The following is a 24,836-nucleotide window of genomic DNA, read 5'->3' as shown; positions in this document are numbered from 1 at the left end:
AAAAAAAAAAAAAAAAAAAATAAGAGCATTGATATCAAGGTTGGAAACCTCAAGGATCTTGGAAATCTCCTCAAGTTTTTATTATCAGCCTAGAGAATAATTTTTAAAAATGGAAGAGATATTCACATGTATACTTCTTTGGATGGGATGTACCTTGTGACACCTTTGCTGATCAGCTTATGGTAGAATTTGTCGTTTTCTTCTCAGTGCACAGAGAAAATAATTGTGGTTGGTATGGGTTTGGTCTTCCTCTCTTAGCTGTGTGCTTATTGAGGGGTTAGGATGGCTCCTATTAATTCTTATATCTTCAGTTCAGCTCCTAGTACACAGTAAGTGCTCAAAAAATTGGTCAGATGAACAATATTGCCAAATTATATTCTTTTGAATTAAGCTTAACTGGTGGACTGGCCTCTGATTAGCTCTTGAAATGAACTGCCTAACTTCTTTGCTCTATAGTTCTGTCATTTACTAAATGAAGTCAATTAGGTGATAGTTCTAAAATACTTTGGCTAACCGTCAAACATAGAAGAAAAAGAGATCAGTATTTGCTGCCTTATTTGTGGTCAATTGCAATTTTCTGGTTCTAAATTTTATTATTTTTATTTTTTGAGACAGAGTCTTGCTCTATCACCCAGGCTAGAGTGCAATGGTGCCATTTCAGCTCACCGTTGCCTCTGCACCCTGGCCTCAAGCGATTCTCATGTCTCAGCCTCCTGAGTAGCTGAGATTACAGGTGTGTGCCACCATGCCTGGCTAATTTTCGTATTTTTAGTAGAGACAGAGTTTCACCATGTTGGCCAGGCTGGTCTTGAACTCCTGACCTCAAGTGACCTGCCTTAGCCTTCCAAAATGCTAGGATTACAGGCATGAGCCACTGTGCCTCGCCTCTAAATTTATTTTAATTATCAAAAGAAAAATAATTGTTTACAAGCAAATTATTGGCAGTGTTATTTTATACGGCCTTATATTGCTAAACTGATAAAGTATTAATGCTATGATTTGAGAACTTAATAAAATCAAGAAGTCACAAAGAAGCTTCTAACATGGCTGCTTTCTGAATCGAAGAAACTACCATGGCTTTTTCTGGAGAAATATCTTGAGTTCTGTTGACATATGGAAGTCCTGTGAAGTTACACTAGATAAGACAGTTGCCTTTGGATAGAGAAAGATCATTGAATTGGAGGTTAAGAGAATTGAGCTTTAGTTACTCTCCATGTGATTTTAGCTATTTCCACAAACCCTGAATCCCAGGTTTTTCCTATAAATGCCATTTAACAGGTTACACTGAAGAGGATCATTTGATAGACAATATGTTTTATTTACGGGTAAGTTAAGGTAGTTGGTTCCACTCTGGGCTGGAGAGTTGTTTCGCTGAGAGACTCTATGTTTGAAACTCAATGTTAGGGAAGAGAAGACTTTGACTGGAAAAAAGTAATCTAATTCTTTCATTCTGCAAGACTTTATTGAGAGGTTATGTGTCAGGTTATGTCTGGTAGGTGGGTACAGACATCAAAACCAAAGCCAAACCCGCCTGCGCTCAAGGAGTTTGCATATCTAGAAATCGTTAATGTCATTTGGTCCCTGGTGGGTTTCTCAGTACAGAAATGTTAGATGATGGTTGTAACTTTGCATGCTTTGGCTTTTGTAATTACCTGGCAATGGAAATAAAGGGGGGTTGTTGTGGACTCTTATTTTCATCAGTTGTATTTGCATTGCCCTCTGAAGATTGGATTCTGGGCATTACTCTCCTCATATACATCCTTTAGTAAGGACTCAGCCATCCGTATTCACTGTTATTGACTTGGGTGGCAATATCACCCAACTGTCCTCACACAGATCGTCATAAAATATTCTTTAACGCATGGCTCAGAGCAGGAGAGGGGACTACCACATGTCAACGTCGGAGCCTCATGCCAAATCTTACCATAGTTCCAAAACAGTTGGCCCGCTTTCATTTTAACTACTCTATTAATTGATCTAAATCCTAGTTGACAATAATCAGGACATGAGCTGTCCTGTCAGTTCAGAAAATGATTCTATTTTAAGTACTCCACAGTGCACACAGCCATATGCTGAATTATAACACAACATAAAGCCTGAACATTTAAATGCCAGCTTGTGGCTGCTTGTTCCTAATGAGTCATGTTTTTGTGGTACCATGCTCTTCAAATCTTTTCGTATCTTAATGGTTGTATCTGCCCCTATTTCTTTGAACTAATGGGTCTGACATTTTGTGGTGCTTGGATTTAACTTCTCTAATTTACTCAGTTTACCAATGGTTTCAGGATATATGCAAATTATATCTCAAAATTTCTCCAAAAACATTAGATTTTATACAGTCATCTCATAAAGGAGTACATTATAATGTGCAAAAGGGATTAAAAACAGACATTTACTTGTTTAACTTTTATGCAGTAACATTTTGTCTATGTGACCCGCAAGAAATGAGCCAGCCACACAGGAAAAGAGCAGCTCGGGTCTCAGCATCTGGGCTTCCTTCTTGACATTATAAAATTACTTCAACCTGCAAAACTTTATGCACTTTCTCACAGGTTGTGAGGTGTTAGAACTTAGATTACCTGGCATCTCAGCTGCCTTCTGTGCCCTGAAACTGGCATTGTTCATAGTTAGAGAACTCTCCTCCTGTTGCCTCTGGTTTTTCCTCAGTTTTCCTTTGAGGGAGGCTCATATCTCCTTCTAAATCAGCACCACCTCACAGAATTCACCTTGAGCTGGAATTTTCTTTAAAGTTCAACTAAAGCCATAAATATAAACATCAGATAGACCTGCAATTATTCTTGTACTCCTTAAGAAAAAAAAAAGAGTGGAGAGAGTAATTTTGTTTTCCATATTATGTGAACTGATGGATTAGTGAAAAGACCTCCACTCTGGCTCTTAACCAGAGGCTACGCCCAGTACCCATGTCAACAAACCCCTCAACTTCATCTGCTGGTGGGTGTGTGAGAGAAATATGCTTGCTTTGGATGCTGCATCTGGTATTGGGTAATGATAAATGTTTGATAGGACTGGGCATCACACTAGAATGCTTATTTTCTCAAGAGAGTAGAAATGAGATTTTGGAAGCGGTGTTAATGGAGGCTCATTCATGCAGCTGCCTTCTGGGTAGAACTGTTCTGTTTTAGGAAAGCTCGCAGAGGGCAAAGCTTATTTCTTCTGGAATTGTACAATACAGAGCAACCCAAATTGAATTAATTCCTTTTCCTAATGATATAATTTTTCAGCAATTATACACCATGCTGACTTGAGTCTCCAGCAGATGCGTGGTTTGCCCGGGTATAGATGTGGTGCCACACTCAGTGCTACTTTATTTTTTTCATACTGCAATGAGTTTATCATGGCTATCTAAACTTCCAAAAATGGGTTTTGATATGGGTACTCGGATACTTCTTAAGGTGCTTGATTTCCTTTGGAGCTTTGAAAAGAAATTGACTTTGGAAGGTAATGCCGTGGAGAGCAATAAAATTATTTGAGGATAGTCTTATTTTAAAGATTAAATTTTGTTTGTGTTTTTTCTAAAAGTTTTTTGTTTGTGTTTTTTCTAAAGGTTAAGTTTTGCTTGTTTATTCTAAAGTGTAAATTTTGTTAAATTGTACCTAAGTGATGATCTTTATTCTAAATTTTCTAAACAACAGAAATAATTAAATAAGTCCATATAAGTAATTTAGAAAGTGACTTGTGTTTATATATATTTATTCGAGATATATAGGATTATTTTATGTACACACATCACACACATACATATACATACACACACATGTATATACATATATTTCCTTTCTTATGACATAACATAGACGGAACTACTATGTCTTTGAAACAAGATTTCTTAAGGAAAAATTAGTCAATTAAGAAGAATTTTCCTTCAAGGTTTTATCTCAAGTTATTCTTATTAGAATGTCAGAGATATAAAAATTATTTCAATAAATTTACCCACAGAGATCTTTGATTCAAACCTAAGTGTAAATAGTCATCTCAGTTTTCTTAAAGATTGTTCTTAGTTCCATTATTGGAGGAGAAGGTAGACCATTTCTTTCCTAAGAAGTTAATATTTTTGGGACTTCATAAATGACCCATTAGAGGTAAGCACTGTGGTAAAATAATGTCCTTGTATCTTTAGAAACCAACTGTGAAGCACTGTTAAGATGTGCTTCACCTTGGTGTGTATATACTGTTCAAATCTGTTTTGCAGACTCAGTTTCTGAGAGAGTAGGTGATAGCACACTGCCCATCTCTTTCTAAGTTAATTCAAGACCTGTTGTGCAGCTCAAAAATTGGTTGGGAATGTGTGTATATTTTTTTAAATTAAGATTTCAGTTTTATAGTATGTGTATGTATACTACAAATACTACATATACTATTTATACTATATATGATATATATAGTATATAGTGGGTATATATCTATATATGTGTGTATATGCTATATATAGTATATAGTGGGTACATATGTATATGTATATGTATATTTGTGTATATACTATATGTAATAGTATATATGTAACAGTATATATAGTGTATATATTCTCTCTATATATGTAGTACACACACACACACATATATAATATAGTGGGATAGACTTCATCATCCTTAGAAAGGAAGTACACAAGAATAAATTCACAAATGGAGGATGTAGGCAAGAAGTGCTAGGAGCTCAGAGGAACATAATCTGGTGGGCAGGAGAAGTTTCGCAAAGGAGATGGGATCAAGTTTAAAGGGCTTGACTAGACAAAGTACATCTCTTGTAGGAAATGAAAATGAGCAAAGGCATTGAGACATGTAAATATATTACAGGATTCTAAGTTGGCCTCTTGGGTTGAACTGGAGACTTAGTGTAAGCAAACAGTGGCAGGGAAGCCTGAATAAGGAAATGGGATTGGATTATGGAGGCTTTGCTGACTTATCACCAAGAAAAATATTTACTGTATTTATAGCATGCCGTTATACATACATTTATCTTAAAATTCAAGTCATAAGTTTTAATGATGCTTTTCCTCATGTGTGTCCAAGGAATGTTGTTTTGGTGTATGGGGTTATTTCCCCAGGGGAAGAATGCTCAAGCTTTTAAGATTTTGGAAGAAGCACATTTTACTGATTTTGATGCATGTAGATGCAGTTTTAGCAGCAAGCTTGCTGGGGCAGTGCCTACTGGTTTATTATGCATCCCTTTTAATTCTTGTTTTGTTTTTCTCCACAGGTGCTTGTGTCTATCAGGGTTCCTTGTTGGCGGTAGGTCATTCTTTACATACTTGGTTTCTTTCATTTGAATGTAAAATGCTTGATTGAAGTTCCTGAGTGAGTGAGTTGACCCTATCATTGTAGAATATGTTTATTTTTCTTCACAGTTTGAGGATTAGCCCTCATTCGGGCACAATGATGCTCAATTATTTAATACCTTTTCCAGAGTGAATTAGTTCCATTCGGATACTCAGGTATTGGAAGAGAAATCCAAACACTCAACACACAATTAGCATTCTGTGGCCGTTCTTTGTGTTCTTTTAATCAGAGAGAAAATTAGATCCCATCCTTTTGTCAGATACAAACTGAAACACAATTTGTTTATCTTCTGGTTGCATTTGCTTCCCACTTTGAACCCTTCTCCAAAAAAAATATGATATTTAAATTAAGTAGAATAGGAAGGATTTCTGTTGTTATATTGAATTATAAACTTAAGTTTTGGTGAACAGCAAATAAATTAACATTTATTTCTGAACTCTTGACATATAGGGTAAAATTGATTTTGAATTTAATGTCAGAATGACTTGGGGGGAAAAGTTGATGTAAGTCTCATGCATTTCTTTTCATTACTAATGCACTATGGTGCATAACAATGTGTTAAAGCCTTATTGAAAAGACTGTCTACACTCCATCAATTCTAATAAATGGTGTGACAAATCATTCTTCACCACATTTTTATTTTGGTTTAATAAATGCTATAATAAAACTGAACTGAGATGGTTGGAAAGAGTTTGCTCATTTACATCACAACATGCTATTGACATGTGTGATATTAATAAGTCATCTTAGATTATCCTTGTGGTATTGAAATAGATGAGGAATATCTGAAGTATCTAAGAGTATAGATAATTGTAGATATTCACAGTAATATTCTTGAATCTGCACTTTATATACTGTAATTACTGCTTGAGAGGTTTATATTTTTTCTTTATATTTTCTATTAAACATTAGGAAAAGCCATTTTATTCTATTTGTCATTCCATATTCTGCCCTGTTTATTCTTTAATATGTTTTAGGAATCATTTGCTCTAAAATATGTTATCACTTTTGGGGAGCTATAGTAGATATTTAGACAAGTCAGTTATCCATGCTAATAAAAGAGAGTTATTTACTGTGTAGACTACTTCGTAACTTTTCCATATATTTTCATAAGTATTCATATGTCTGATAATAGACCAATGAAATAGGCAGGCCGTGTATTATTTCATACTCTTCCCCCTCTTCATGGAAAGGATGAGAGAGAGATGAAGAGATTTGCTAGAGGTAATTGACCATTAAGGGTGGACCAGAACAAGACATCCTGTCTTCTTCTGTTGTTCTACCTATATGTGAAAAAAAGTGGCTAGACCATCTTCTATATTTAACTTTGCTATGTGTTATTGTACATTCGAATATGAAAGGATCAAGTAATTGGAGAGGTCAGTTTGATCAAGTTAAAAGGAGAAAGAACCCAACCAACTTGAATTTATTAGATGACCTTGCTTCCCTCTGTACCATGCCCTAGCTCATCCCAGGGCTCATGGCTGCTCAAGGTTAGTGGGCTACACCCTCCCACACCAGCAGACTCCTCATTCCTCCAGGTGACTTCTTTGCTTACCAAGGCTCTGCTACATTTGTTTCTTTTTCTTTCTTTCTTTTATTATCATTATTATTTTTGTGTGTGAGACAGGGTCTCATTCTGTCACCCCGGCTGGAGTGCAGGGATCTTGGCTCACTGCAACCTCTGCCTCTAGGGTTCAAGTGATTCTCCTGCCTCAGCCTCCCAATTAGATGGGACTACAGATGCACACCACCACACCGAGCCAATTTTTTTTTTTTTTTTTTTTTTTTTTTGTGTATTTTTAGTAGAGACGGAGTTTTGGCATGTTGGCCAGGCTGGTCTTGAACTCCTGATCTCAAAGTGCTGGGATTACAGGCATAAGCCACTGAGCCTGGCCTGCTACATTTATTTCTGAACCTCTTCAAGCCTGAGATACTTATTATTGTAGTTACGCAATTCAGTCTGAGAGACAATGTATTTATTACAATAATAAAATTATTAAACAAATATTTATTGAGTGACAATTACAGACCTGCTATTCTTTTTTTTTTTTTTTTTTTTTTTTTTTTTTTTTTTTTTTTTTAGACGGAGTCTCGCTCTGTCGCCCAGGCTGGAGTGCAGTGGCCGGATCTCAGCTCACTGCAAGCTCCGCCTCCCGGGTTTACGCCATTCTCCTGCCTCAGCCTCCGAGTAGCTGGGACTACAGGCGCCCGCCACCGCGCCCGGCTAGTTTTTTTATATTTTTTTAGTAGAGACGGGGTTTCACCGGGTTAGCCAGGATGGTCTCGATCTCCTGACCTTGTGATCCGCCCGTCTCGGCCTCCCAGAGTGCTGGGATTACAGGCTTGAGCCACCGCGCCCGGCCCAGACCTGCTATTCTATGCACTGGAATGCATCTGTGAACAAACAGATGAAAATTCTTGCCCTCATAGAGCTTGAATTCTAGTAAGTAAAATATATAGAATGTCAGATAGATGGGCTATGGGGAAAAACATTGTGGAGGTGGAAGGGATAGAAAAGGCTCAATAGGGGATGAAGGTGGCTACTTTAGATAGGGTGATAGGGAAGGCTTCACTGAGAAGGTGACATTTGAACAAAGACATACTGAAAGAGGTAATTATAAGAACTAGCCTGGTGGATATCCAAGGGGAGAGAATTCCAGAGATAGGGAGCAGAAATGTGAAGTCGGAAGCAAGAGCTCCTATGGGCATTTGAGGCAGTGCATGGAGGATGGCAAGAGATAGGTCAGCGAGGAGGGCAGAGGTCAGAGCATGCTGAGCCTTGTGCAGACTTTAGCTTGTCCTTTCAGGAAGGTGGGTGAGCCATTGAAGGTGCCAGAGAGGAGGAATGGCAACACTGGACTTATCTACTGAAACTGCTGAAATGAGAATGTGAAAAGTAGTGTGCTTGTTTCTAGGGAAACTATATTAAATACTTTCAAAAGGCTCCATCGAGGTGAGTCACTAAAAAATTGCTGTCAAATTAAGTGTAGGAAAAACAGCTCTAAAAGATTGAGAAAATATTTCAAAACCTAGAGAGATTCTGCATTCTGGTTTATTTGTAACCGCTTTAAGTTCTCTTTCCATTTTAAGGATGATGAAACTGGAAAAGGTAGATGACGCATCCTGGACTTGGTTTATTATCTACATCATTCACTGCTGCTCTCTCTCCGCATGCCCTATTGTTAAAGAAAAGCATTATATCTACATCAGTGAAACCGGAGAGTGAATGTATGTTCATGCATTTTGAATTAAAGAGTACAAGAACATTGCTATATAATTCTAGGATTCTCTGATTATACAACTTCTTGGGTGACAAAGGCTTTTAGTGTAAGAGGTGTCATTTTCAAGAGCTGGTTCTGAGAATAGTGGTTGGTGTCCCTTTTCCAAACTTTGTAGTTTTACCCACATGTTCACTGTTTTAGAGGTAGAAGTGACTTGAGAAATCTCTTAGTCCAGACTGTCCATTTTATAGATGAGGAAACTGGGGCGAGGATGTGAAATTCTTGAGGTTTGTTCATCTCCCGGGTGAGTAACCAGAAGTAGGTTATTCTGGCTGAAAATGGCAAAGTCTCAGCTTCACCCAGAGTTCATAAAGCGTATCAAGCAAATGAGAGCATGGATTTAGGCACTAGCTGCTAGTTAACTCTCAGCCTGTCTTGTGAGGATTCCTCTCACTGATACCTTTCAATCTCTTCACTCATTGCTTAGGAAGCTGCCAGATACAGTGGAACATTCATGGCCCTGGCAGTCAGACACACCTGGTTTTGATCCTTCCTCTTCTATTACAAACCAGCTCTGTGATGTAGGGCAAGTTACATCACCTCTGGAACCTCTTATTGCCCCTGATGTGAAATGAGGACAAAGAAAGCTACTCCTGAAAGGTTGTTGCAAAGAAGATAATGTGGGAAAGACACCCAGGTGCAATGCCTGGCTTGTGCTTTTCTGCCATAACACAATTTCTCTTTAGCAACCAAGAAGAACAAGAGGAAGGGAGAGTTGTTAAGCACCTACTATGTATTTAATACTCAACAAACCCAGGAAATAGTTTTTTTTTTTTTTTTTTTTTTTAAATTTACTTTACAGATAAGGAAGTTGAGACTCAGGAAGTAGTCACTTGTCTAAAGTTACATAGTAAGTGCTAGCGGAAAAGAAAGTTCAAACCTCGTTCTGATTCTGAAGTCATCTGATCAAGCATTCTATTTCTCACAACCAAGTCAGTCCACTGGTTGTCTCTGAACACAACTAACTTACTTCACCGCCTTCAGTCCTATATGCCCACCCCCTCCCTGCCACAACTGCCGTGCAGTTGTCTCTGCCAGTCTCTGTCCCTGACCTCCTGCAAAAGCCAACTGTCCCTGGCTAACCCTTTCCCATTTAACTGAGGCTGTCCTGCACTGGTGTGCACCACATTCACTACATGATGCAAAACATGTTTAGATTGGCATGTCATCTTAAAAAACACAATACACAGTGTATTATGTACTATATATGTTTATATATGTATATAAGTGTATATATATATACCTCCCCCCACCTTGTATTGTGTTGTGTTTCCTGATTTTTGACAGCTGTCTGGACTTGCAGTGATATCCTGGGGTGATTAAGTCCTAAGCATGTGTAGCTGTCTCTCAATTATGGACTGACTTCAGCTCTCTCCCTTGTCTTTCTTTTAACAATCTTCTGTAACTTTCTCTTTTTATTCCTAGAGTAGGAAATGACCAGAAGGGACTAAAATAACTCCAAAAACACTGAATAATCTATTTTGGAGTGTGTTTCTTACCCCATGATACCCATGCACCCCTGGGCTCACAAGACTGTCTCTAAAGTCAGCCCTTGTGGAAGACAGTGTGACTCTTTTAAATCAGGAATCCATCAGAGGGAAACTACCTAGGTAATAGGTTTAACTGTGACATCCAGTGTGAGGAGGAAAATTAATTTTTTATTTCAAAGTTTTCACACACCTTCTGTTCTTTTCCAACTATATCAAGTATTTAAAAAACTTTCCTTTTGTATCACCACAAGCAAACATATATCCTTTTTAAAGTTCTTCCTGGGATCAATGACTTGACCCTTCACTTCAATTTTTCTGTCTGTGAAATGGAGATGAACTATTTACTTCTCAGGATTGTCGTGAAGCTTAAAGGAGATGAACATGAAGCACCTCGTCCGGTGCTGTGACTTACAGTGCTCAATAAAGGCTGGCTGCTGTTATTGTTGCTCTACAGCAGTGACGACTGGCAAGGCTGGATAAACGAGTCTTCTTCCCTAGATCAAAAGCGTTAAGTGTTGGGATTTCTCCTACTTGGGATACTTTTGCTGAGAAATGCTGACAAAGTGAATCACAGGGCACTAACTCTTAGCAGATTTGAAAGAATATTTTTCAAGGATAATTAAAAAATGTGGAATGTTGAGTATATATAACACTGCAGGAAGATCCAGGCTTTGGAGTTTGAATCTTGGCACCACTACATACATGCTGTGTGGTCTCAGATACGATACTTTATACAGCTGGGTGTCACTTTCGTTATCTGCTTAATGGGGATTGTATTTCTCCTAGGGTTGATGTGACAGTTAACTAAGAACATACTTGTGAAAGAACCCAGAACTGTCCCTGCAAGGAACACGTACTCACATCATTCAGGTGATAACAAGATGTTGGAGTGGAAATGAGTGAGTTATAGAGTCCGGGGTCTTGGTTCAGTTTCTGGCCCTGTAATTACTAGCTGTGTAGCTTGGAGTAAGTCGCTTGAATGAAATGAGGCCTCAGTTTCTAAATTAGTAAATTAAGAGAGTTAGATTAGCTGATCTCCAAGATTCCTGAGCACTGTGTTGTGCAGTAGAGCTTTCTGTGATGATGGGAATGTTCTATAGCTGTGCTGACCAGTGTGGTAGCTACGAGCCACATGTGGTTATTGAGTACTTGAAATGTGGCTTACAATACTGAGGAACTGAGTTTTAGATTTCATTTAATTTCAATGAATTAAAGTTTAAATTTGAGTAGCCACACATAGATAGTGGCTACTATATTGGACAGTGCAACATTAGAGTTTTAAAATTATTAACGTATTCTAGTACTTAAAATACAGCCTCATGGATGGTTCTCACCCTGGGTGGAAGCTTACTGGAGTACTTTTAGCAGTTGTGAGAAAAGTAACACAAAGTTTGTTATAGTACCTGATTGCTGTTTTTGTTTGTTTATATAATTTGAACAGTTTTGAAGTCAGCACAGTTACAACACTACTCTCCCCATATTGCTAAATACGTTTTCTTTTTTGTTGTTGTGTGTTTTTTTTTAAACCAAGCAATTGTTATGCATCAATGATTTCTTGAATAAAAGGGGTAAAATTACAGTTAATTGTACATATTCCATTAAAAGTTTTATAAATTTCTAAACTCATGGGAGTGTTATCCATCATTTATATTAGAGCGGAAAAAAATTTGAGAACCTCTGGTCTAATCTGTAGACCTTGTTTATTAGGGCTAAGGAGGTTTAAGGGAGACCATTAGAGCTCTTCAATGTCAGAGTCTTTTTAAAAATTGGTGTGCTATAGTGTTACTTTTTAAAATTTGAAACAGTAACACAAAAGAGACAGCCCTGTAGAAATGAAAATGTCTCAGAACTGCGTTGTCCTTGTATTCATCAACATGCTCAAGAGATTTTGTGGAGAAGATAAGTGAAAAATTGGAAGCTTTTGCTATTCAGTGCTTGAAATCCCCACAAACACTTAGTGAATGGTGGCTACTGGCTGCTATTGAAACACCTTGAACTTCTCAGCAGTGGGGAGAATACTTGGTGTCCTGAGGGTGCACTTAGAGGGGAAGCAATACAATCAGCCATTCCTTCATTTCCCTAAAAGCATTGGGTAATTTCTTAATACCCTTGTATTGGATATTGTAGGCTATCACCATTTTAAGTTATAGTTTAGCAAAAATTCATCATTTTTTATGCTTCTGGTCTTTATTTTAAAATACGGAATAATATGCTTTTAAATGGGGGATGCCACTCTTTATTAAAATGTATTTATTTTGTGATAAAAACTTATTTTTTTTGCAACACATCATTACTGTGCTAGGTGTTGTCATAAATTTAGAGAGGTAATGAGCTCCTTTAACTAGAGGTATTCAAGTTGAGACTAGACAGTCAGGAGTGAGATAGCAGCGGCAGGCTTTTCTGATTTGTGTTCTCACCTGTGGATAGAAGGTTAGAGGTGTGTGTTTCTGCCTAAGGAAAGAAGCCATTACAGAGGGTGAAAAAAATCTCCTGACACTAGAGTGTGCAGTGAAGGGTTTCTCCCCATTTAGTTCCTGAAAGGGAGTAACTTTGTACCTTTAGGTGTCAGGTAGTGAGAATTGGGCTCTAGCTGCCTCTGAGGATTTTTTTGTCCTTGCTGGGTTTTTATAGATTGTCCGTCATAATTAGATGTGCTGGTTTCCTATTTGGGAATTTATATGTTCTTAGAATGATTGTGTGAGATGAATAACACGAGAGATTTTGTACTTTTATTGATGAATAATCCATATGCATTTTTCTTCTTTTTCATATTCATGTGGTAGGAACAGACGTTTTAAGTTAACAAACACATTTCTTATGCTTTGCTTTGAATTTAGAAGATGGAATTGAGCTTGGAAGCCATATTAATTTGCTCAAATTATGCTACATTTTATCATATATCTCAATTTTCTGGTCAGACCATACACTTCCCTCACTTTTTTTTAAGTTTGTGGCATTTTCACACCAAATTGTCTTACAACTTGATACCTTATTTTTATTTATCCTATTTCTCCATTTATAACTACAAAGTACATACATGTATTTATTTTCTATGTGATACATTTATATATGCATGTGTATATATGTATAAATCCCCTATAATAGAACTGTCACTCATTTGTGACACCTTATGGTATTACCATGTTATAGTTTAGTTACTTTTAGAAGTCTTTGCTTACCAAGGGAAAGATAATATATAAATATCAAATGACAATTGAGTTAAGCCAGCTTATGTTTTTCTAAAGTTTGAATTACAAATGTCTGAAGAAAAGTTGATTTTGAAAATTTTAAGTGGATGACATTTTGCTTCTGTGACACTTAAACATAAAATTGGCACAAAATAAAATTAAAAAAAATAACTGAGTAGTTTTATGTAAAAGAGGCACATAGCTTCTGGTGTCCCAGCTAAGTTCTTTTAGCAATGATTTCTTAGGTTCTCAGAGTTTATAAGCTAAATGAAAGGAAGAAGGAGAGGGACAAGTTTTCATAGTAAGAAATGGTTTTTTGTTAGTACCCAGGAGGCTCTTGAGTTTGGGCCATGACCTGTGAGTTCTTTCCTGACAGCTCCCAAGATTGGTTATTTATTAAATTTATCCCTTTCTTTCCTCCAAAGGGAAATTGAATGGGTGGGGTGGGATCAGGGAGGGGAGAGTGTCTGCATTGGAGAGCAGATTTCATTGCTCTTTGTACCTTCCATTCTTGAAGTGGTTCAGTAATAGAGAGTGGGAGAGAATTATTAACAGAAATAGACACTCATTCTTTGGTGTTCTTACTGTATTGAGTTTCCCTACAATCTAGAACAAACTTGATCTAAGAGATGAGAATTCAGGAACAGAAGAAATATGAAATTATTGGCTAAAAGAAGCCTTTCCCTCTTATATTTGCTGTAGATATGTGTAGTAGTAGTAATCCAACTGGATTCCAAAGACATTTATTGATCAAATTCTGTGTTAGATCCTGTGATTGGGTCTATGGAAAACACCAAGATTAATAAGCTATTAGTTGGAACCCAGGAACATCCTGCTTAGCCAGTAGTCCCTTTTTCCCTTTTCTATGTTGGCAGAGTCCTGATTTTGTTGCAGTTTTCCACCCTTTCCTAGTTGTGAGCTAGTCAGGAAATTTATCCCTTTGCCAGGGATCTGTTTAGGACTGAGTGTGACTTACTTGCGGCCAATGAGATATGCAGGGAACTGCTAATATTGTTGGCTGTTTGAAAGGACCCAATAAATAGCACCTTCCTTCCCCCAGTTCTGAACAAGCTGAGAAATAAAACAAATAATAAACATAGAAGTCAAAACATCATCCTTTTATCTTTTAACCAATAAGCTAAGTTGGAGGATACAGCTTCAGTTCTCTTAGCCAAGTGGGTTGCTAGTTCTGACCCCTCAGAATTGGGAAGACTTGGGCATTCACAGACAGAGCCTTGCGGAGGCAGCTTTCCCATGCAGAAGGGCTGATAAGGCAAGAGTTACTGCCTGGAGAAGCAGAGGAAAGCGTATGCTCTTGGTTGACAGGCTTGCTCCCTAGAAGAGGAAAGAAGACAGAATGGAGTTAAGCGTGCCTAGTTGCTCTTTTAAATTTACCAGTTAGACAAATCATGCCACCTTCCTGGGGATAAGAAAGGCCTGGAGTTATGTGTTGATATCCCTGCACCTCAAGGGTGGGAAACAAGAATTCTCCATTAATAGGAGATTTTGAAGCTTAGTCTTTAAGCTTTGGCACATGAAAACATGATCTCTGGAGGTGCTGCAACCATTAGAATACCTAGCTGACACACAGAAGTTGGTGGGGAGAAAGATGGGAGACTGATTCCTTGAGGAGTTGGTTATTTAATCTGCTGACTTAACCAGCACAGGAACTGACCTTCCTGGGGAATTATTGTATGAGCTCAGAAGTTCCCTCATTGTTTAAGCCAGTATAAATTGGATTTTATGTTACCGCAGCCAGCAGCAGTAGACCCAATACCCTACAATCAGATATTGAACTCAGCACAGAGCAGTTTGGGATAAGTGTCAGTAGGTAGAAGTTCAGCACCATGGTGAAGGGGCAGAGCTCCAGATTCTTGGGTTTAAGTCTGAGCTCTTCACTACTGTGTGACTCTGGGCAAGTTACTTACGTTGTCTTTAAAATAGAGATAATAGTTGTGCCTATATTACAGAGCTGCTGCAAAGATAAATGAGTAACATGTGAAAGTACTTGGAATATAGTAAATAGTTACTTGCCATTGAGAATACTCTTATTCCGGAGGAAATAATTTTTGATCTTGGCCTTGAAATATGGGCCAGTTTAGAATTAGGAGAGATGAGAGAAAGGCTCTTAGGATATAGGATCAGTATGAGTAAACACATAAGTGGCAAAGGGAGTCCAGTTTGAAGTGAGAGAAGTGATGTGATGAAACACTGAGAAGGGATTTTGAAACTCCAGATCACACAGGGCCTGGAATAAGGCATTTGAATTACATTCTGTAGGCAGTGGGGACGCTTTGAAATGGAAATCATTTGCTCTTGGATTCAGAGTCTGTCAGTAGAAACTGATTAGTATATTGTTGGAGATGAGATATCAGAGCACCATCCTCTGCTCTGTTTCTTCTTCTCCTCCTTTTCATCCATGTCCAGGTGCAGTTTATCTGCAGAGCTTTGGAGAGGGTGTGGGTGGCTCCGTGCAAGCGAACATCTTGAAAAAGAGAGATCAGTTTGCAGACATATTCCAACAGTGAGTCAGTATTAAGTTCATTATCATTTCGGCAAAAATGGGTTCATCTGGCATTATATCAAGTAGAACTCCCTATTAATAGGCATTAACCCACTCCTTTGATATTGATGTTCGTAATGATCCTCCTCACCACCCCGAGGTGGTGATGTAATCTTTTTCTTCCTCTTTATTCTAGTGAGCATTTCTCATAATTTGCCAAGATTAAATTATGCTCCAGTTAGTATTAGGAAAAAGTACATTTAGTTGTATTAAAATTTTTTGTTAAAATTGAAGCCCGATTATTTTGTATATACTACCCTAAGTGTTGGAAAGCATAGTTTTTCAGTTTTTCTCTCATGCTGTACAACACAACTATATTATTGTTTGCTTCTAGAATTTTATCAGCTTTATCCATTCCTACATCTAAAATACATTTTTTAAAAGAAAGATCAAGTGTGGTCAGGTACTTTAAGGAAAAATAGAACTTCCTGAGAAACATGAACTGCTAGAAAAGATTCTTCATAGCCTGAGGACTTTGAGGAGAAGAGAGGAAAATTTTATAGGGATAAGATAACTCAAGTGCATAGGAAAAGGAGGGAAACTCATGTTAAATGGCTGCTTTGGTTGCCACTTTAGAGGAATCAAACTGCTGAAGAAAAATAAGTGTCTTTTATATTTCTTACTCTGTTCACTTATGATTAGGAGGAGAAATTCTCACTTACACCAGTCAGGAGATTAATATCAAATATAATAAAAGAAATACTGTGAGCATCAAGGCATGTGTATTCCTGTAAGCTGTTTTTATGCAAGCTTATTAAAATCAAGGAAACTTAGTAGGAGAGACGGTATCTTTAAAACTATGAATTTGGCTTTGCATGGTGCCTCACACCTGTAATGCCAGCATTTTGGAAGGCTGAGGCAGGAGGATCGCTTGAGCCTAGGAGTTCGAGACCAACTTGGTTAACATAGCAAGATTCCATCTCCAGACATACACACACACACACACACACACACTCACTAGCTGAGTTTGGTGGCATGTGCCTATCCTCCCAGCTACTTGGGAGGCTGAGGTGGGAGGACTGCTTGAGCCCAGGAGGTCAAGTCTTCAGTGAGCCATGATCACACCACTGCACTCCAGCCTGGGTGACAGAGGAAGACCCTGTCTCAAAAAACAAAACTAAAACCAAGCAACTGTGAATTCAATTTTTTTGTTTTATAGATAAATTGTTATTATTTATTTGTATACATTTACGGGGTACAAATATAATTTTAGTTACATGGATATATTGCATAGTGGTGAAGTCAGGGCTTTTAGTGTATTTATCACCAGAATAATGTACATCATACCTATTAAGTACTTTCTCATCATCCACCTGCCTCCTATCCCTACACTCTTCCAAGTCTCCATTGTCTATTATCCTACACTCTACATCCATGTGTACACATTATGTAGCTCCCACTTATAAATGAGGACATGTGATATTTGTCTTTCTGTGTCTAAGTTGTTTCACTTATAAAGAGAAAGCAATTAAAAAGGATAAACAGTAGTGTTTTCAAAACCAAACCACAAAACGCGGAAACACAATATCATTCCAACTTTTGAGGAGGAAGAACTTTCTTTTTTGTTTTTTTTTTCTAAGAGAAAATGGCCATGTTGCTTTATTTATTATATTGAAAGCAATACAGGCTGGTTCTAAAAACACCAGCAAATATAAAATAGAGAGAGAGAATGGGAAGAAAACTCCATACATCCAAGTAATTCCACAAACAAAAATAATTAATACTAAATGTTGGATGAGTTTATTGCAGGACTTTTTGTATATGTATATTTAACAAAAAATGGCACTGCAATATGCACACTGTTTGGCTAGCTATTTTTTTAACTTAATACTGTGTAATGGATATCTTTTTATGTTCATACATAGATCCATACTATTATTCATTATGGATAGACTGTAAGTTATTTTACACATTTCTGTTTATTGGTATTCATATTAATTCAATATTTTGGTGTTGCAAGCAACACTGTGATGAATGTTCTTGCGCACTCTTCAATTATTTCCTTAGGGCACATTCCTCGGCAATGCAACTTTTGAGTCATGTGGTATACGTTTTTAAAAAGCATGTTTGTCTATACATTTAATACATATTACCACATTGCCCTTTGGGGAAGTCAGACCAATTTACACTGCTATTAGTTAGTATATTCTCTGACTATAAGATAAGGATAAAACCTTGGTAAGAATAAAACCAACATTTAGTTTGAGAATGATTGACTTTTAAAAGTTGATGGAATAGAAGATGGTATTAACAAATTTGATGACATTTAAAAATATCTAATAGTATAAAACTAAAAGGAAAAATAAAGTACAGGTTTTCAAAGATTTAGTGTTATAAAGACTTACATAGTAGAACTTATAAAGAATTCATTCAATAATAATTAAGAATAAAAAAGTTTTAAAATGTTAAATCTAACCAAAAATAGTTCATGTAAATATTTAAGGAACCACCAAATGTTAGGAATTAAAGTGGCTGAGAATAAGAATAGAGAGTTTACATAAGAGAAAATACAAGTAGCAAACAAATAAATTAAGAAGAATTGTTGTTAATAACCAGATAAAAACTAAATTATTAATGGGATATAACCGTATACCTGTTTAAAAAATTTAAATTATTAAACCCAGCTTTGATGAGACTTCTGGGAATTTGCTCTAAGAAATCAATTTAGAAGAAAGAAAAGTTATTTGTAAAGAAGTTGCTTTCTGGCGTTATTTATGTTATAAAATAAGAAGTTACCTAAATGTCTCTATTAGAGGAGTGGTTAAGTAAATCATCATAGATTAACTTGACATAGAACATTATGTAGCCATTAAGATAATAGATGAGAAGAGCATGTGGCCATGGAGGCACATTTCTGAGGTAATGTTAAGTGAAAGGCTGAGTACTCAATGCAAATCTTGTGATTAAAACTAATTTTAAAAATGTGTCTTTCTGTGATTGGAGTCTCCTAAGGGGGAAAAACCCCATTTTGTCAACAAGAGGGAGAAAGCCTGTAAGTAGAGGGTAAGGAACCAGTGCAGAGAAAGGATAGAAGTTGAAAGAGTGAAGAAAAAACGGCTGGAGAAAACCAAGAAGGGACCAGATAGATTGGGTGGAATCAAACCCCAAGTGGCAGGGACAACTTAGACAAGGTTCTTTCTCAAAGATAGGAGCAAAGTAAAGTAAAGTCTATGAAAATTATATTATTTAGGACTCTTAATGTGAGTGACGGAAACTCAACTCAAACTAGCTTAAGCAAAGTCTGTAATGTTTTGCTCCCTCAACCAGAAGTCTAAGGGGATAAAATTAGCTTGAGACTGAGATATATATGCATTCACATGATTTCCACATGTGTTTTTCATGCTATCTCTCTTGGCTGCACTTTCTTCTGGGTTGGCAACCTCCTTATGATGGCAACATTGATTTATACAGTTCAAATGGCTAATATTCCAAGAGAAAAGTGAGTCCCCTTCAGAGATGCCATCTCCAGCAAAAGTTCCAGAAAACACTCTGATTGTTCTGGCTCAAGCCAAGGATCATACCCCCAGGTAAAATCACACCCTCAGTGGGGAAGAAGAAACCTTGTGATTTACCACACCGCCAAGTGGAGGAGGGCAGTTCTAAAAGTGAAAGCACGCTGGCCAAAGAGAAAGGAGCAGATGTTCTCTACAAGGATAAATAGACATTTGGAGGCAGCATGGCTTGTTTACAAAGTCTTAAGTGAGAGCCGCCATCTGTCTGGTTGGCCTAATGAACGCTGCTGGAGGAAGCATCATCAGAACCAGGTCTCCTATCTCTTAACTCTCGTTGGGCCCCAAACCCAACCTTGCACTTTGGATTTTAGATTTCTGGCTTTTCCATAGAATGGTTCTACCAATTTCTACATATGGATACCTGTACCTTGTGTCCGTCTGAATCACATTTCATATATTCCAGCTACTTGCCATTGTTTCCCTAGACTAACATCCTTGTTAACTTGCTTTTATCTGAAGTTGAGAAGGAAAGTTAGCTGGACATATTTCACTCTATAATAAACCTTCACTTGTTTGGAGGTAATAGCAAAACATGGGCATATTTGATGAATTAGGGCCACACTGATGTTCTTTTTGGTAATTTGGATGGGTAGGTAGTGAAGTAAATGGGTGGTAGGTTAAATGTTAATATGTTTTCAAATGGAATGTTTTATTGTTTTCTTGAAATGCTTGTTTGGAACATTTCTTGGGGTGTTTGTTTTATTTATTTTCCTTTGATAAATGACTAGCAGGAAAGAAAAACAGTCTGTAATGGAGACTGAAAATGTATTGACTAGAAAGACAGAGCTCAGAGTATACAGGGCTGAACATTTTTCCATTCGTCTGAAATGAGTTTATGGCTTGATGTACAGCTTCCGTGGCAAAATCATTGTCCCTCCATGAGGAGCGAAAGCAGAGTAAGGGGGGTTCAGAAGCTTCAGGCTATTATCAGAAAGAGCTATCATTTCTAGTCCTTTTGGAGTTGCAACATCCTTTTTCCCTTTGATTCCTGAAAGCGTGAAAGAAAGACAAGAGTTTTATGATAGTAAAAGTTCAGAAGTTTGATTATTTTTCTCTCATTAGTAGCCTGTAGTGACTGTAAATTAAGCTTTTTTCCCCCTAATGTAAAGGAAATGTTCTCTAGGATATTTAATTTACTGTTTCAATTCATTGAGACCCTCAAAGACTGCTTTTAGGGAATGGAAATCAAGACTCAACTTACGTATCTTGATGTGGTTTGGCTTTGTGTCTCCACCCAAATCTCATCTCGAATTGTAATCCCCAGGTGTTGAGAGAGGGACCTGGTGGGAGGTGACTGGATAATGGGGGTGGTTTCCCCTATGCTGTTCTGCTATAGTGAGTTCTCACAATCTGATGGCTTCATGAGGGGGTCTTCCACGTTTGTTCTCTCGCCTCTCTCCTGCTGCCTTGTGAAGAAGGGGCCTGCTTCACCTTCCGCCATGATTGTAAGTTTCCTGAGGCATCATCTCCAGCCATGTAGAACTGCGAGTCAATTAAACCTCTTTTGTTTATACATTTTCCAGTCTCAGGTAATTTTATTTATTTATTTATTTATTTTTTGAGACAGAGTCTCGCTCTGTCACCCAGGCTGGGGTGCAGTGGCTCTATCTCGGCTCCCTGCAAGCTTCGCCTCCCAGGTTCACGCCATTCTTCTGCCTCAGCCTCCCGAGTAGCTGGGACTGCAGGCGCCCGCCACTTCGCCCGGCTAATTTTTTGTATAATTAGTAGAGACGGGGTTTCACCATGTTAGCCAGGATGGTCTCGATCTCCTGACCTCATGATCCGCCCACCTCTGCCTCCCAAAGTGCTGGGATTACAGGCGTGAGCCACCGTGCCTGGCCCAGTCTCAGGTAATTCTTTATAGCAGCATGAGAATGAACTAATACATATCTGTAGAAGATAGAAAGTTAGCAACTCATTGTTTGGATGTGAGGTAAGTTGCATCTGATGCTAGTGCTGATACTTTGAACATGGGTTTTCTATAGTTGAAGAGTTCTTATGGCTCCGGGCTTATGGATGCCACTAAGATTCGAAGAAAATAGAAGGTGGATGGGTTTTTGTACTTTAGGCAGAAGAGTGTAGGTGGGATTGGGCAAGAAAGAATAGGACCATGAGAATGTCCTGCATGGAGGGGCTCTGTAATTTCTGTCAGTGTGGGTCCAAAATGTTTATGAGCATTCATGTAAGAGAATTGTGTGGAACCTTCTGGGGGATATTGTGGGGTGAAAGAGCAAAGAAGCAGAAATGTGAATTAAAGGGATCTTTTTGAAAAGAACTTTAGGAGCCACCATCACAACTTGCTTTTATTAGCTAGAACGATTCTTAGAAAATATGACTTTGTGGTTTGTGTTACTTATTATTGTTTTATCTCTAGGATTTTGCATGTAGATGTCAGAAGTAGCTGGAGTGTTGGTGTAGATGTTATCTTGTGTCTTTGCTTTTAGACGTGTTCTCTATCCTCAGTATTTGTCCTTTATTTTTTTGCATATGCCTCAGATTTTCTCCTCCACATTCCTCTGCACTATTTTCTCAAATTTTACCCCAAAGTGATGAATAATAAAACAGAGAGAGAAATCAGGAACTAGAACTAAGAACCTTCATTTTCAATATTCACAATTATCTCCTTACTGCACATGATAAATTTTTTTTTTTTTTGGTGGAATAATGAAAACTATTCTCTCACTAGTTCTGTCTTGAAAACTGCTGTCTTCTGGATCTCTGAGTGGGCCCACGCTTTAATAGGTGTGATATTATGCACAACTTACACTACAGGTGGAATGGCATCTCACCTTGCGGCAAATCAGCTCTCTGGCAAACTCACTTGTTTGGAACACAGCTAAGAAAGAGGAACTAACAACAAAAGGCCCGTGAAGAGCCAAAATGGATACCACAGTGCCTCTGCATCGAGGAGCCTGATTGATTTAGACAGAAGCAGACTGCTTGCTGTCTGCACTACCTTGGGCTAAAAGAGGAGGCATAATTGTGGTATTCAGAGGTGTCCGTTAGAGAAGAGGCTGGTGTGCTCAGGTGTTCAGGAGAAACAGTTGAATGTATAGGAAAGCCCTTTTGCCAAATATTTGTGAGTCTTGTTTCTTTGTAACTGTATAGATTTAAAATCATTTTTTCTATCATAGGCAAGAAGTCGATTAAAGTATCAAATCTTTTGTAAGTGGAATAGCTTTTATCTGGACCATTCTATGGCCCAGAGTTCGTGCATGTGAATAGTTGGTATGTGTCTGCTTTGAAAAATACTGTATGAAATAATATTTTCTATGCTCAGTTCTGCTTTTGCCATAAATACATAGTTTAAACTGCATACATCAATTGTACAAGCAGATACATGTAAGCATTCTGTAGGTGCATATTAAGATGCATTAATTTTGGGCTCACAAATGCTTTACCACTCCAAATTCCTTTATAGTTTTGGAATATTTATTTTCTCTTATCATCTTCCATTTCTGTGGCAAGAGTATTTTTGTTTCTCCTTTAAATCCTTCATAGTTACATTGCCTTTTAAATCTGTCCCAGGACGTCTTACTGAATCAGACTTGAAACTGGAATATGCAGGCAAGTGGAGGTGGGCTATGCATCCTTAAAATCTATCCTCTTTCCTGTGCTGGAGAAACACAATCTATCTGTCACAGAGAGCTTGGGTGAATGTTAAACCAGTGTTTAGCTACATACCTTGATTTGTTTGGGGCCTAGGATCCCCATGGAAAAGAGCTTCAACCCTGAAAACAACGGAAATTCAGACATCTAAGGTCATGTGTTAAAGACTGTGAGGATGGGGGTGGTGTGGGGCTACAGATAGGAAAGCTAGACTGTAAAAGGCGACAAACAGGTTCTCTGAGAGAAAAGTCCCCACAAGGGAGAATATTGGCCTTGTGGAAATCTAGACTAGCAACTTTAATAGAACTTTCTGCCAGAACGAAAATGCTCCATATCTGTGTTGTTTGCCACTCACATGTGGCTACTGAGCATTGGAAATGTGACTAGTGTGAAAAAGTATCTGGATTGTAAATTTATTTATGTTTAATTAAATTTAAATAGTTATACGTGGCTTGTAGCTCCTGTGCTGGGCAGTGCTGGTATAGATTTTGTAGCAAAGCTGTGATGCCCAAAGAAAGCAATGATTGTAGGTAGTTCTGGGCTACATGTGAACTCCCCCTACCCAGTCTCTCAGAGCCATTATTTACCTGGAAAGGAGAGGGATAAGGGGCTGAAACCAAAAGAAACATATTAATTGAGTTCAGACTTTCTGAGGAACCTGGGCAATAAATTGGCAAGAACCTTATCACTAGCTTTCCCAGCCCCTCTGTGGTAGGTCCCCGCTTACCTGTTTGTCTTGGCTAGAGATAGAACCTGGGAGCCTCAGAGTCAGGAGGTAGACAGTTAAGAAAGTCCAGGCCTGAGCAGCTGCCTCAGGGCGTCGTACTCGTGGATGGATGGACAAACGCTCTCCTTACCTAAGAAGGCTTCCTTCCTCTTTCCTCTTCCCTCCTTCCTCAAAGAACCCCGGTTTGTTTTTTGGCATTCTCCTTGCTTATGGCCATATCTTTTAGAAAAGGAGGGCTCCTTCTCAGGCTTAGTGATTAATTTTCTTTGGTTTAAGTCTGTGCTTTTCTTGTTTAAATTCATTTTCCCCCGCATCTTACTCATGTTCCCCTCAAATAGTTTGAAAACCATGTACCTCCTTACACATTTAAAATATTGTATCTAACATTTTTTGTAAAAGATGCATGAGTTGCAATGTCTGTAAGTTTTGCATTTGAAAATGACACTTTAGGATGGAACCATTACATCCCTCTCTAATGTGTCTAATAGAATCTGAATACTACAGCAATTTGATTCCCACTGGCACCCATAAAAAATACACAAACTCTTCTTTATTGAAAATATACATCCTTTCTTTTTCTTACACTTTCACTTTTGAGGCAGTTTTCCCATGGAATTTATCCTATTACCTTTATGCTTGAAAGTCTTTTATTGATCACCCTATTATACTTCTCTGCAACAAAATACATACATAAATTTAAATTGAAAGCATTTGTAATATTTCCTGTGAACATAAGGCTCAAAGTGTTAAGTAATTTCCTTTAGATTGAGTTATTACAGTTGAGCAAAACATCATAAATACATTAGCATTTTTGATAAATACTTGTTAGATGTTAGAAAGTACAGTTTCATTGGAAATGCATCTCTTAATGAGAGAATGGGGCTTTTTTTTTCTTCTGTTAGTTCATGCAGGATGCATTTTATTTATTGCTACAGGAGACAGAATTCAGCATCAGTTCTATTCTTATTTTTCACTTGTCTAGATGCAAACTTTGTGGAGTTCATTCACATAATAAGTAGATGGGAAAGGAAGGACTCTGTTATAGTTTCTTTGAACTCCTTCTGAATTATAGGCCAAAATAGATTTTGATTGATCCTTAAAAACTATTTTTAATGATCCGTTGAAAACTTAATTAGGTCTCTCTTCAATTTTTTTTTTTTTTTTTTTTT

General features: G+C 37.7%; 1 protein-coding gene across 1 annotated transcript in view; it reads left to right on the top strand.

The window, feature by feature from the left end:
• FRAS1 (Fraser extracellular matrix complex subunit 1) overlaps nucleotides 1-24,836 on the top strand; it is a 483,930-nt gene that overhangs the window by 3,320 nt on the left and 455,774 nt on the right. Inside the window, exon 2 of the mRNA XM_017876598.1 lies at nucleotides 5,215-5,246. Within this exon, the coding sequence (XP_017732087.1) occupies nucleotides 5,215-5,246 (32 nt within the window). The remainder of the gene's footprint in view (nucleotides 1-5,214; nucleotides 5,247-24,836) is intronic.

This window comes from Rhinopithecus bieti, unplaced genomic scaffold, assembly GCF_001698545.2.
Source record: "Rhinopithecus bieti isolate Rb0 unplaced genomic scaffold, ASM169854v2 scaffold_8675, whole genome shotgun sequence".
Classification (NCBI taxonomy): Eukaryota; Metazoa; Chordata; class Mammalia; order Primates; family Cercopithecidae; genus Rhinopithecus; species Rhinopithecus bieti.
The sequence above is the reverse complement of the archived record's forward strand: the minus strand, read 5'-3'. Positions and strand labels throughout refer to the sequence as shown.